The sequence below is a fragment of the Uloborus diversus genome, chromosome 1, assembly GCF_026930045.1.
Source record: "Uloborus diversus isolate 005 chromosome 1, Udiv.v.3.1, whole genome shotgun sequence".
In the NCBI taxonomy this organism is placed as follows: Eukaryota; Metazoa; Arthropoda; class Arachnida; order Araneae; family Uloboridae; genus Uloborus; species Uloborus diversus.
This window is the reverse complement of record NC_072731.1, coordinates 51483539-51496449: the sequence shown is the minus strand read 5'-3', so window position 1 is coordinate 51496449 and position 12911 is coordinate 51483539. Positions and strand designations below refer to the sequence as shown.

General features: G+C 34.7%; 1 protein-coding gene across 1 annotated transcript in view; it reads right to left on the bottom strand.

Moving 5' to 3' along the window:
* LOC129229589 (dual specificity protein phosphatase 10-like) overlaps positions 1-12215 on the bottom strand; it is a 28009-nt gene extending 15794 nt beyond the window's left edge. The window contains exons 1-2 of the mRNA XM_054863928.1: positions 12065-12215; positions 2462-2998 (exon numbers count right to left, since the gene is read on the bottom strand). Of these exons, the coding sequence (XP_054719903.1) occupies positions 2462-2984 (523 nt within the window). The 5' untranslated portion in view covers positions 2985-2998; positions 12065-12215. The remainder of the gene's footprint in view (positions 1-2461; positions 2999-12064) is intronic.
* Positions 12216-12911: the final 696 nt, after the last annotated feature.

Below are 12911 nucleotides of genomic sequence, written 5' to 3'. Positions count from 1 at the left end.
CTCTGAAAAAACTGGCACTAATAAGATCGTTGGACTAATAAGGACGTTGATTGTTTTTTCGCATCTGCTTGGTCTGCGCATGCAATGTTTACTGAGATTAAACGCGATCAAGAATGTGGAGAAATATCGTCCGTATACAAAGTAAAAGTTAGAAATGTTGTATATAAATTTTGAAATTATGCTGCAGCACAGCGTGGAAACCAGCACAATAGGGCACAAGTTTGCACAAAAAACTATGCACCCGTTTCGAAGTTTCGTGGAACTACTTCTTTAGTGCGTGCAAATAAAGTTATAGCTGCAGCAAAAAGCTTTAAAACGCTGTCAGGTTACGTTTGCCCCAACTATGGATTAAGACTGAATTTGTGTTTGAGCTCAGCACATAATTTTCTGACTATTAGACGGAATTAAGATTATTTATGAATGAGAACAAATTCGGAAGACTTTAGGACTCCCACACTTTTTACGTTACAAAATAAAACCGTCTGTCCTTTAAGTGAAATATAATTTTGAATTTTAACTACTACCCTTATAGAGAGTTTTGAAACTTAATTTCTAATTTTTTTTCATCTCACGGCATGCGAGGTTAAGTTTTGCGCATAGATGTAAAATCTCTAAATAACATTGGAACATTCATTTTCGTTGAAATGTCTTATTGATTAAAATACAGTTGATTTTTTTTTTTTTTTTTTTTTTTTTTTTTTTTTTTTTTTTTTTTTTTTTTTTTTTTTTTGACGCTATGTATACGAATTATTTAACTTAACTCTAACTTTTTTTCCAATTGGGAGTTTTACATCTTATTCATTTATAATTTAAACCATGCCTTGACAAAAATTACCATCAACAGTTTGAAAACAAATTCACTATTTTCGATGGGTTTTGATACTTAATTTACTGGAAATTATAGATGGGTTCAAAAGATACTAACACGTGGATAAGAATCTGAATCAGGGTAAGTGACACAAGTAGGAAAAACGAAACGTTTGTGACAAGGCGCGGGACGGCCGTATGGTGCAACAGCGATAAGCCGAACTGAGGAATTTAAAATACAATCAAAGTGTAAAAATCCATTCACCAATGAGATAACCTTTTTTTTCCACTTTGAACATTTTTACCTAAAGTTTATCTTTAGGTCCCCTCCCCCCTGAATATTTTCAGTTGCAATACATGAACAAGAGAAAAATAAACAAACATGAAATGAAAACAACATTGTGTTATTTTAAGACCTATTTTTGAAAAATAATAAAGATCATGGTTATCCACTTTTTTTCCAAAAAAAACCCCTCAAAACATTTGTCTTACTATCCTTTACTACTCTCTCTTAATTTACTGCTCTTGTCCAATCATGTTTTAATCTTTAATTTTTTGTAATGATTTCTAAAAATTCAAGAAACTACAGTCCTCGGCTGGAATGACTGAGCTGGCGATGTATGTTCTTCAGAATGTTTTAAATTGTTTATATTAATTAGTATTTATGACTTGTACATTGAATTATAATAACTTCCGTATTTCAGGGGAAAATAGTTTAACTTTCAGTTAAGGTTCTTTTTGAAATATGAGCTCACTTGATCGAAGTTCATAAAGATGGATTATTGATAACATTTTATTTTAAAGATCGTCTTTTTGAGATCTGTCTTAAATCAGGCAAACTAAATTCTGATTCTGTAATTGAACTGCACGCGATGTGAGTGAAAGTCTCACACCTTTAGCTCTGCTGAGTAAGACAGATGCTAAGTGTTTCCATTCTAAGTTGGAAAAAGCAAAATAATTGCAAGATCTTACGAAAACATTTGAAAATTTAAGATTTAAATCGCGTCAATCGAACAAATGCTTACTCATTCTTTTAGTGACATTCTACAGACACAATACGTTTAAAATAAGGGCTTCGATGGTCGTGCGGTATTTTTGTCGTATCATATACTTATGTGCGCAAAAAGTAGGGAATTAGTCGCTCTGAGAATATTTTCCGACTTTCTCTGCATCGTTCATTAAATTGTTTCCATATCTATTTTGTAGACGAAGGCTTGCAAAAGTATTAGCACGTATCAAACACATGAATATGAAGATACAGTAAAACCTGTAAAGTTGACCACCTGTCTAAGTTGACCGCTATTTTCAGGCACAGAATTAGATCTGTGTCATATAATTCAACCTCTATAAGTTGACCACCTGCTAAAGTTGACCACTTAAGTAGTGCACCGTAAGTGGTCAACTTACACAGGTTTCACTGTATATGTATTTGATAAACGCACAAACTGACGAATTTGTCATGTCTCAAACGTCGCAACTGAGAAGGACAGCCATGACATAGGGACCCCCGGATTGAATCTAAAAGGGCACATGAAAAATGTTTTACGTTGTTCTCTTCTCTAAAGAGCCCCAATAATGCATTGTGACAAGCCCCAAAACCTGTAAATCCCCACTATACACAACTAACAGATAAAATTAACGATCGAAATCTTACCTCGTAAAAGAACGGGTCTAGCTCCCATCTCCCTGATGGATGCAATGACAGGCGACAGAGGATGATCTTCGGTCAGCTGGTCCGCGTCCGACGTTCCATCGTCGTAGAGCACAACATCTGATCCCTTGCAACCTGCTAGCCTCTCCCGCGCCCCTGGATCCGACACCAAGTCGCACAACCCCAGCCGCCCCAGTTGCAGGCGCCTTCGGCTGATTCTGTCAGCGCATCGAACAGACACAGCCCCGTTCACGTGTCCCCTGCCGAAAGCGAAAGTCGGTCGGCAGTCGAGGACCAGAGGAGTGGATCCTGGCTGTTGCTTCAGGGACGAGTTAAGTTCGGAGGAAGAGACCATTGTCAGGTGGTCATCTTGGAGGGAGGACTTGGATGAGCAAGGGGGTCGCCGCCGACCGGAGGCGCGAGAGGAAGGCAGGTACAGCATCTGTGGCCGACGACGGTGATGATGGTGATGGTGGTCGGACAGGATGGTGTCTCCCGGTAGTTGGACATCCACGCCTCCAGACATCGTGGAGGTTGCGACTGAAACGAAAGACAACCGTTAGCAACAATCTGGTTTCGGAAATGGTTTATCATAGGATAGCACTTTTGGGAATGACGCAATCTTGAGCGAGCAAAACCTCAATTTGGTGACGCAACCCTTAACTCAAAACTGACGTCATAATGAAGAGAAATGTTACCCATGGGTGGCTCAACAGGGCGGAGTTTTCAGATTTTTGTGAAGTTACATATCGTTGCTGTACCGAGGCCCATCGGTTTTCCAGGGGAGGGGGGAGGAAGCAAAGGAAGCAAGTTTATAGGAAAAGACATCAAAATACATGAAAACTGTATAGGTTCATTATAATTTTAAAATGCGGAGGGGGGGTCTATTGACCTCCCCCTGATCGTCAAAATCACGAGCCTGGTGGTACTTTCAAAGTCTGTTAGAGTAAATCGAACTTTTCATTGATTCAGGGGCAATTTTGTATTGCAGATTTGTCCCAAAAAACCCGTTTTGCGTGCATTGATTGTGTGACCAAAAAAAAAACCTTAAAACTTGCAATGGGTTTACAAAAATACTCTTTTAAGCTCGCTTCACAGATTCATTCAGAAAACGAATGTGTGAAATATTGGGGTAAAGGATAATAGATGCGAAACTAATTTAAAATGGAACTAAAAACAAATTTTCTAATTAAGAAAATTCCAAGTAATGACATTTTTTCTCCTTTCTGAAGAAATTTGAGCAGATGCACATAGCCGCTGTGGAGGCGCAACGACGATATATTTACGTTTAGAATTGCCAGATTTCAATTACACTAGAAACAGGAAAATTGATTTTAATGAAACATTAATTGTGGACGAAGAAAATGCAATTGTAATTTAAGTTCATCTTCCACAAATAGCGTTAAAAAGTCATTCGACATGTTTAACATTAAATATTAAAATTAGAAGTAACAGGTAGAATTTAGACTGATTTTAAATTTATTCAATGTGTTTAAAATATGAGAAAACGTGTTGTTTTCCTTTGTCATAATATTCCAGCCGCCTAAAAATTTGCCAGTGTCATAGTTCGCTACGTAAAACAATTAATTTCAAGAATTACAGAGTTTTCAGGGTGTAGTGAAACTACTTAAATTTCATATTATCTTTTTATTGCATCTAGAACGTACTGTTAATCATCGAGTCATAACAAAAGTTTCAACCTACAATCTGCGGTTTTCATCATTTACTCCACTGGCGTAATTTTATTAGACAATAGGTTTGGCTTGCGAAGTAAGGAGATAACAGTGCACTTACGCTGTTATCAACTCGGTCTGATTTTTGACGTTTTGCTGAAAAAATATGGTAATTGTATAAAACGGAATCAATAGAGGAACTATCGGTTTTAACTTAGAAAAACTTCTTTTTCTGATTTCACCGCTTTTTTTTTTTTTTTTTTTTTTTTTAATTAGATCATGACTTTAAAGTTTCCAGTTTGAATCTGTTTTTCACTTACAAACAAAACGGTTTACAGTTTTATTATGCAGAGTTACGAAAGTTAAACTACCTGGAAAATACAAGAATATATTTTCTGGGCCGCTTTTATTTTGACCATACTGTTACATATAACTGAAGAATGTGAAATCAATCAAAACTGAAAAATTAATCATCATAGTAATATTATTTCAGGATCAGGGCTGAAAAGTAATTTGTAGCTAACTGATCTCGTAAATCTATTCTGTCTTAGCAGACTTTAAACTGTGATAAAGCGTATTTGTATTAAATAAAAACAAAATCTTTTTCAACCATTATTTCCCTAAAAAGTAATGGTTCCCAAACATCTTTTTATTTTTGGCTATGACTCTTTTTTTTTCTGTGGCCGAAAATGGTGATATATAATTCGTATTACTCAAAATATTAAGACCTTTTCAAGCGGCACAACGTTTAAATATCTTTAATTTTTAAAAGCTCCAAACAGCTAATAAGAATTAAAATGATTTTTTTTTTTTTTTACGTTGGTAATGTAAAAAAAGAAATTACTTAAAGTGAAAGCAGTAACTCATTCTGAATCACCCCCAAAAATGCCTCCTTGAAGCTATACGGCAGAAAAATCGAAGTCGGCAAATTTTCTCGTTGTAGAAAAATATTTAAAAAACTCTGGGGTTGTTGAATTTTAAAAAGCAAAACAAAAAGAATAGAAAATTAAAACTCTTACTTGAAAAATACTCTTCGAAACTCTTAACTAAATTCAATCAAAAGCATCACAACACTGCCGACAGAAAAAGTTACGAGAACAGATGATCGAATGAGGTTAAGAACACACTGCCGGCACAGAAAATCCGAATGAGAAGCGCAACAAATCGTCTGCGGGGCCGCAGCGGATACCCACCCCTTCGAAAACTTTTGATAGGATGTAAGAGGGGAGGGTACTTCCGGCGGTCCCACATGGGAACCATCTGCGCAACCGAAACCAGCGCGCGAAAAAGGAAATCGCGTCAAGCAAAAGAAATTGTTTTATTCCTTTTCTCTTAAGATATTTTTTTTAAAGATAAGTTACCTGATGCATTCATGAATGAAAATTGGATCATTGAATAATTTGTTCTTTCTAGCTCATGTTCTGTACCTCAGAGCCAGATTAACGTGCGTTCAAAAATGGTAATTTTCAGGTTATTACTGCATCGTATGTAGAATCTTATTCCGCACTATGCCATAAAAACGTAATTCTATCAAAATATAAAAAATATATATAATTATTTAATTAATAGTGTTAAAAGAGAGAGAGTCCTAACAATCAAAGAAATGTTTTAACGCTCTCTTGCAAAGAAGTGATTATGTGACTTACGTTAGTCTGGCTTTGAGGGATGATTTCTAAAATATAAAAAAAAAACTTGTCGGGATTTTTTTTTTTTTTTTTTTTTTTTTTTTTTTTTTTTGTGTGTAGTTTCCAACATTTCATTCATAAGTTAATGATAAAAGGTCCTTAACAAAGGAGAGAGAGAAACGATCGTTCGTTCTTCATGTCGAACACAATATGTACGGAATAACAAAAACAAATCCGCACATAGCGCAGCCAGAATTTATCTAGAGGGAATAACAGTTCTTATGATTACAAACTGCCGTATTAGGGGGGGGGTTGACCCCGAGTCTTGCCCCCTCGCAGCGACTTAGTCTTCGTAAAATTATATAAACTACAAACATCTGATCATGACTACTCCAATTTTGATTTAAATGTAATCATTTGCTTTAATATTTCAAAAGCTCTTGTTTGCACATTAGTGTCGGGTCTAGGAAAGGAAGGTCAAGCCGGGGCTCTTGCCCCCATTTCTTAGAGTTATTTTTTTTTTCCAAGTTGGAACTTGATTTAAAAAAACTTGAAGGAATATGGGAAAGAGTGGCAATTTCAAGTTTTTCTCCTGGCTCAGAAAAAATCGGAAGATTTGCATCGAACACGCTCGGATTCATTGTTACAAATGACAGCGAGAGAAAGAAAGGAAAGTAATATGAGTTCCCGAGAGAGGGTCGAAACATTTCTATTTGCTCATTAGAATACTATTCTGAGCAAGCGAATGTGGTCATCACTTCGGGTAAGAGAGGTAACTTCTCCTCCCGTGGGTTTAAGCAATATAGAGTGATAATGTATCTGCCTGCACGTACTTCGATGCTTTTATGCGATATATATCAAGAATGTACTCTCTGACCTCTCGCTAATGCCGAAAAAATTTTGAGATAACGTCCCTAAGTAAGGAGTAATATCCTTCTAAATATCAAGGCCTGATTACTGAATAGACATAGGCCGTGGACTAGGGTCCCCACGTTTTAGGGACCCCCAAATGACTAAAACTGTTTCAGCCAGTGGCCAAAATTGTGAGGTTTAACTACAAAAACTCCGAAAAATCATTTGGTCTAGGGCCCCAGCTAACTTAATCAGGTTGTGTAAATAATCCAAAGATGGGAGTTGATTTTCTTGTTGGTATCACTCTTTCCACCCACAAGGCTAGCAAATTAAGCAAAGGAATGCCGAACTTTCGGGAAAAACAAAATATACTTCCAATCGCAATGAATTTCATTCCAATGCCGATAAATAATGAGCGCAACGAAATGACTAAACATAAAAACAATGCTAAAAACATAACTTTGAGCAGTTTCAACGCTTTGGAACGAGATAAACCTGTTTCAATGAATACCACTTCCAAATCGAAAACCTTTCCAAACGTTGAAAAAAAAAAAGTTCGCTGCTCAGCTTTTCCCAGCATGTAGATGCTGCTGTTTGTGACTCACCCGAAAGAACATGTTGCCAGATGTCCTTGCCAAACCTCTAGTAACGCGAGCGGCAAGGTTGTGTAAAAGGAAAAAAATGGTGAAGTCAGGTATTTTGGAAGATTTTTCGGAGGAAGTTGGTCACTCATTTCCAGTATGAGTCGATTGAACTGATGCTGAGTCACGTTGACCTCAAAAACCACTCCAGACAGGTAGATTAAAACAACGTCAGGCTTGGCTGGAAATGTTAACTTCAACTTTCCTCAAACAGCTTTGATTGAAGAAATGAATCATTCCACAAAATGTTACGGCACAGTTTGGAAAAACTGTTAGTAATTTTAAAACAAAACAAAATGTTCATAGGGTGTCAACTGAAGGACCGTGACACCCCCAATGAGTCAATCAGTAAATAAATAAGAGAAGGAAACAAATAATTGCATTTCATTGAACTTTTCTTATAACATTTGTTTGCAGTTGCGGTTACTAACTTTTGACTTTCCTTTTAGTTAGTCTTCACGTGTAGCCATATTTTTATACATGTTAACATTTTTATACATGTTAACACATTAAAAAAATTTTGTGTTGAAGATTTATTAACCCTTTTTGTCTTGTATTCCCCGTCCCGAAAATTTATGTTCTGAGCCCCCCCCCCCCCCCTCCGCACACTAAATTTTGGGTTGCCTTTTCCGAAAATCTTAATCTGACAATATATTTTAAAACTGAAAAATTATTTAAAAAAAAAAACTTTTTAAATGATTTTTTCCCGTGATTTAAATGATTTTGTATGCATATTTGTAGAGTTCTGGTGGAGGGGAGGGGGCAGTGAGCTTTCTCATCATTTCCGAAAATTTCAAGTAATTATATTTGAATCACACCGGCAGAAGAGGACAGTGAAATACCTGGGAGAGATTTTTAGTTTATTTATTATTTATTTATTACTATTAATTTTTATTTATTTACTTTTTTGCACTCACTTTTGAAAGCTCCTAAATATTTTCCGGGAAGCAGTATCTGGAACTTTGAAATACAAAAACCCACAATTGCTCTGCACTCGCCTATGTTGAACTCTACAAAACCAAATACTAATCCGGAAAATATTGCGATCTTTCGAACTATTAGAACTTTGTTTTTCACATCGCATAAGCAGAAAAGTTATTAATTGGGTCCGAAAAATTTCTTACTTGAAAGATTAATGAACACATGACCCATTTTAAACCCACCAAGGTCACAACTACAACGTTAAGTCACGTTTACGTCGATCAGAGACATTTTTTCACGTTCCTACCAGGGGCGCCCCAACGGAAGGTCACGGGTGTCACTGTGCCCTCTCAAAAATTTCTTCATTTGACAACTTTTGCCAATAATTCGGCAAATTTGTATACAATACATAACTCGTGATACTCAAAACAAAATTTGGAGACAATATTGATATTCTTTTTCCTTTTTTTTTTTTTTTAAATGATGCCTAATGTTTCTCCTCATTAGATGCTATGTATACGTATGTATGCATGTTCGTATTTTATGATTCGGTAAATTGTAAATTCATTAGGTAAATTAATAATTTTCCCTCCCACCAAAAATTTTAATTCGGGACACCCCTGGTCTCTACACACGTATTTCATGCATTGAAAATCGGAAATAGGCCTCAAATTTGGTCAAGTGTACATTCATTCATGTTTTATATTTTGCATAAAAATTCTGCATGATGGAATTCATTTTCCATCCCAAGAAACGGCAATTGGAATTAAAATGTTACATTTGATACTTGTCTGACGTCGATCATAAATTTCGTAATGAAAAGCACATTTTCGGAGAAGAAATTTCAAAGATAAAAATTCAGATGAACGTCTTGATTTAGTTTTTAAGAAAACCGCGATTTAATGTAATAAATTTTTGCCTTGAATACGTTGCAGGGTTGGGTTTTGGACTGTGCAAAACTGGTTTAGGACAGGACAGGTGGTTTTTACCATCGAAAACTGTCCAAAACTATGCTAAAGCTAAAGGGCTAATCTATTCAATTCGTATTTACTGCAATATTTGTAATGCATAAATACAGACATTACTAAGGCTTAATTAATGAGTATTTGATTATATTTTTCTCCAATATTTGTTACTTAAAAAAATGGCAATAACGAATAATAAAAACTTTCTTATATGTAACAGTTGGTAGAGTTATGAGAGAAAATTCACAACACTACCAAGACAATTAATTTCAGTTCTATTTATAACTCCAAGGAATGTTATTAAATGTGCAATATTTAGGTGCCAAAAAAAGCTCAATATTTTAAATGGTTTTTTCGCAAATTAGTTTTACATAATATTTTAACGAAAATTGCTTTTTAAATCATAGATAACAGAACAAGAAATTGATGATGAAACACTTATATTATGAAACTTGTGCTATTCTTTTTTTAGTTCATATTTTTAATATAATACATTCTGTAACTACAAACAATTGTAATTTATTGCATTTAAGTCAATTATTGCACTATAGTTTGAACACTTTCTTTTGACACATGCATAAATGTCGAAAAATTTGGTTTTTGGTTTAGGGGAAAAAAACTCCTGCATCCAAATTGAAATTTTCAATGAAGAATTTAATTTCTAAGTAACTAGACTACAATCCGCTGCATAAATAAGTTACATATATATTTATACTTGAAGTTTTACATTGAATTAATATTATATATTCAAAAAAATAATTGCCTTGCCCACATGCACAAACATAGGGAAATTTGGTTACTATTATCAATAATAATAATAAACTAATGCATACAAATAGAAATTTTTATCAAGAATTCAACTTCTATGTGACTAGATTAAAATCAGCGCCTTAAATAAGTTGAATGTTCTGCGTTGAATAAATGTTCAACATAAAACATTACTTCGATACATGATATTCTGTTTTTGAGGCTCACATAATACAATTTTTCTAAAAATATAGTTTTGGATACTTTCGGACACAAGGGTTTTGAACAGGACGGTAAAAACCAGGGTGTTTACCGTGGTTTTAATTGTAGTGTCCAAAACCTTGCCAACCCTGATATGTTGTTTATGACATTTTAGGGCAGAACTCGAAGAAACATTAAGCTAAGAAAATATATAGAGAGTATCATTAGCATTTTCAGATAACTGAATGTTTTGTAAGTGTTAGAGTTTTGTAAATAATTCTTAAACTTCAGCGAAACATTCAGGGCCGGATTTGGAAGTGCGGAGGCCCCGGGGCAGCGAAGGAGTGGAGGCCCCTAATCAGGGTTTGAAAAGATCATCATATTTTCGAAAATATCCGATACTTTGATTAGGATATTTTGTATATATTTTATTGTGGTGGCCCCTTTGTTGTGGAGGCCCCGGGGCAGTAGCCCCGCCTGCCCTCCCCTAAATCCGGCCCTGGAAACATTGCACCTTCTTATATGAAATACATGAAATACACCGCCAGCTCAGTCAATTCCAGCCGAGGACTGCAGTTTCGTGCTTATTAGCACTCATCAGCCCGGCATAGGACTAACTGAGCTGGAGGTGGAAACCTCTTCTTATAGTTTAAAAATCAAGGCAATTATGTTTGATGTGCACAATTATTGTCATTTATCACACTTGTACAAGAAAAAGCCAAAAATAAACAAAATATGCATTTGGAAGAATGAACTTACGCAAGAAATTTAAGAAATTTAACATGTTTACCCAAATTTTGCAAAAGTTTATAAAAATGAAGAGAAAAATTGGAAAAAATCACAATGTAATTAAAACTATCAATTAATGAAAAATATTTAAATTGTGCAGACAGGTTAACCGAAACATTGATTCTAACAATAAATTAATATTGCCACCCCTTTAAAAATTCTGAAGGCGCAAACGATTCAGAAAAAAAAACCGAACAATTTTTCACTCCAATAAGTTGTTGAACAATTTACCTAGTTTAAAAAAAATAAATAAAAGCCTTTCAGAGGCATAATTGGTTAAGTTGAAAGACAGGGTTTGAATCACAATGAAAGCATGGATGTTATTGATCGGTACAGCACTTTCTCCGATCATGTCTCGGAGATTTGGGTCCGACATTAAGCTGTAGGTCCCCCGGGGAAACAAGAGAGAACTTCATCCTTGGGATGGTCAACCAAACGAAAGTACAATTAAGATGGTTGGTCATTTGAACCACTTAGTAACAAATAAAAATATTTTGTGTCAAATATTTTTCACTAAACGCAAGTAAACGGAAGAGTTCACACTCGTTAATAATAATTTCTGAAATTTTCATAAGTTGAAGATCAAAATGAATACTAGAACAGTACAAAATTGTAGGCATACTGTACGCATACACAAAACATAATTACTCGTTAATATAATGCAATAAACATAAAAATAATTGTTTCTCTTAATTTTTTCATCAAAAAATTTTTGAAACTAAAGGTAAATTCATTAATTTCCGAACAATCAATCGAATTACGTCTGCATAAATAGCCTCCACATATTTTAACAGCATTATAACATATTGAAGTTTATTTCATAATAAAAATTGATTGGGTAAAACAGTAAAGAATTGCGCAACGTGTTTACATATGATTGCAATTCGAAAACGTTACTAAAATATATGAACTGGTAAAAAGAAACATTCATGTTATATCAAATCAATGTCTTCAAAATAATGTCTACTTTACATGAACTGATATGTATCGAAAAAAAAATTGGAGATAGATTTTGCATAATTCTATATTTTTCCCAAAAATATAAGTTATTTCAGATACATGAATTTGGAAGTTCGCAATTAACCTTCCTCATTGCGGCAATCGAAACTAGAGTACACCTACACTTCCACAAAATGTAAACATAGCCGAACATACCCGCGTAACAGAAATATTATTCTAATTCAGTACTTACCCGACAGAATATGGGTTCCTATTCCGTGATTTTGATGCACAAAACTTGCTAAGTTCTTTGAGAAATGCTTCCGCGGATATTTGCTTCCTTTTTGCTTTTGCTTCTAAGCAGCTTTTTCTTCGCTGCGCAAACTTCGCAATGACGGTTAAAGTTTCCCCACCGGTCGCTTGCGTCAACAGCAGAGAAGATGAGTCATTCATCTCCTCTGGGGTGACGTCAGCGTTCATGGAGCATGACGTCACGATTCGTGCGGCATTCAGGACACCTATTTGCAGTCACGTGTCGTTCCTGTTTAATCTTTTTCTGTTTTTTGTGAACAGAAGAAGAACTTTAAAGATTATTTTTTCGTTGATGTGAAAAAAGAACAATAATTGAATTACGCGTCAGAAAAATGAGTGAAACTTCTTTCACTCTCGCACCGCATGCTAGTTTCTTTTTTTATTCGTGGTGGCAGATTTTTTTTTGACAAAAAAATATCATCGTCTTTGCACGTGATTTTGTATCAAATAATTTATTCTGGAGTTTTCTTGAGTTCAAACAGATTCAGGTGTTTTGACAAGAATAAAAATTTTGTTCTAGTTGATTTTAGTTATATTTAGAGATATAAAACTTTCGGGAACTTTGAAAACGTGGAAAAAAAATGGAAAATTTGAGTTTTTACCAATTAAAATGTAGTTTATGCAATATTTTCCATCAAAGTTTAAAAAGTTCTATATATTTGAAAACATATGCACTGAAAATCTATGCTATTTCATTATTTCTTCTTTGAAATATGCTTAAAACCTTTACTATTAAAAAATTCTTTCTGTTTTCTAACTGCCAGTCTTAGATTTCTAAGTTCAAAATA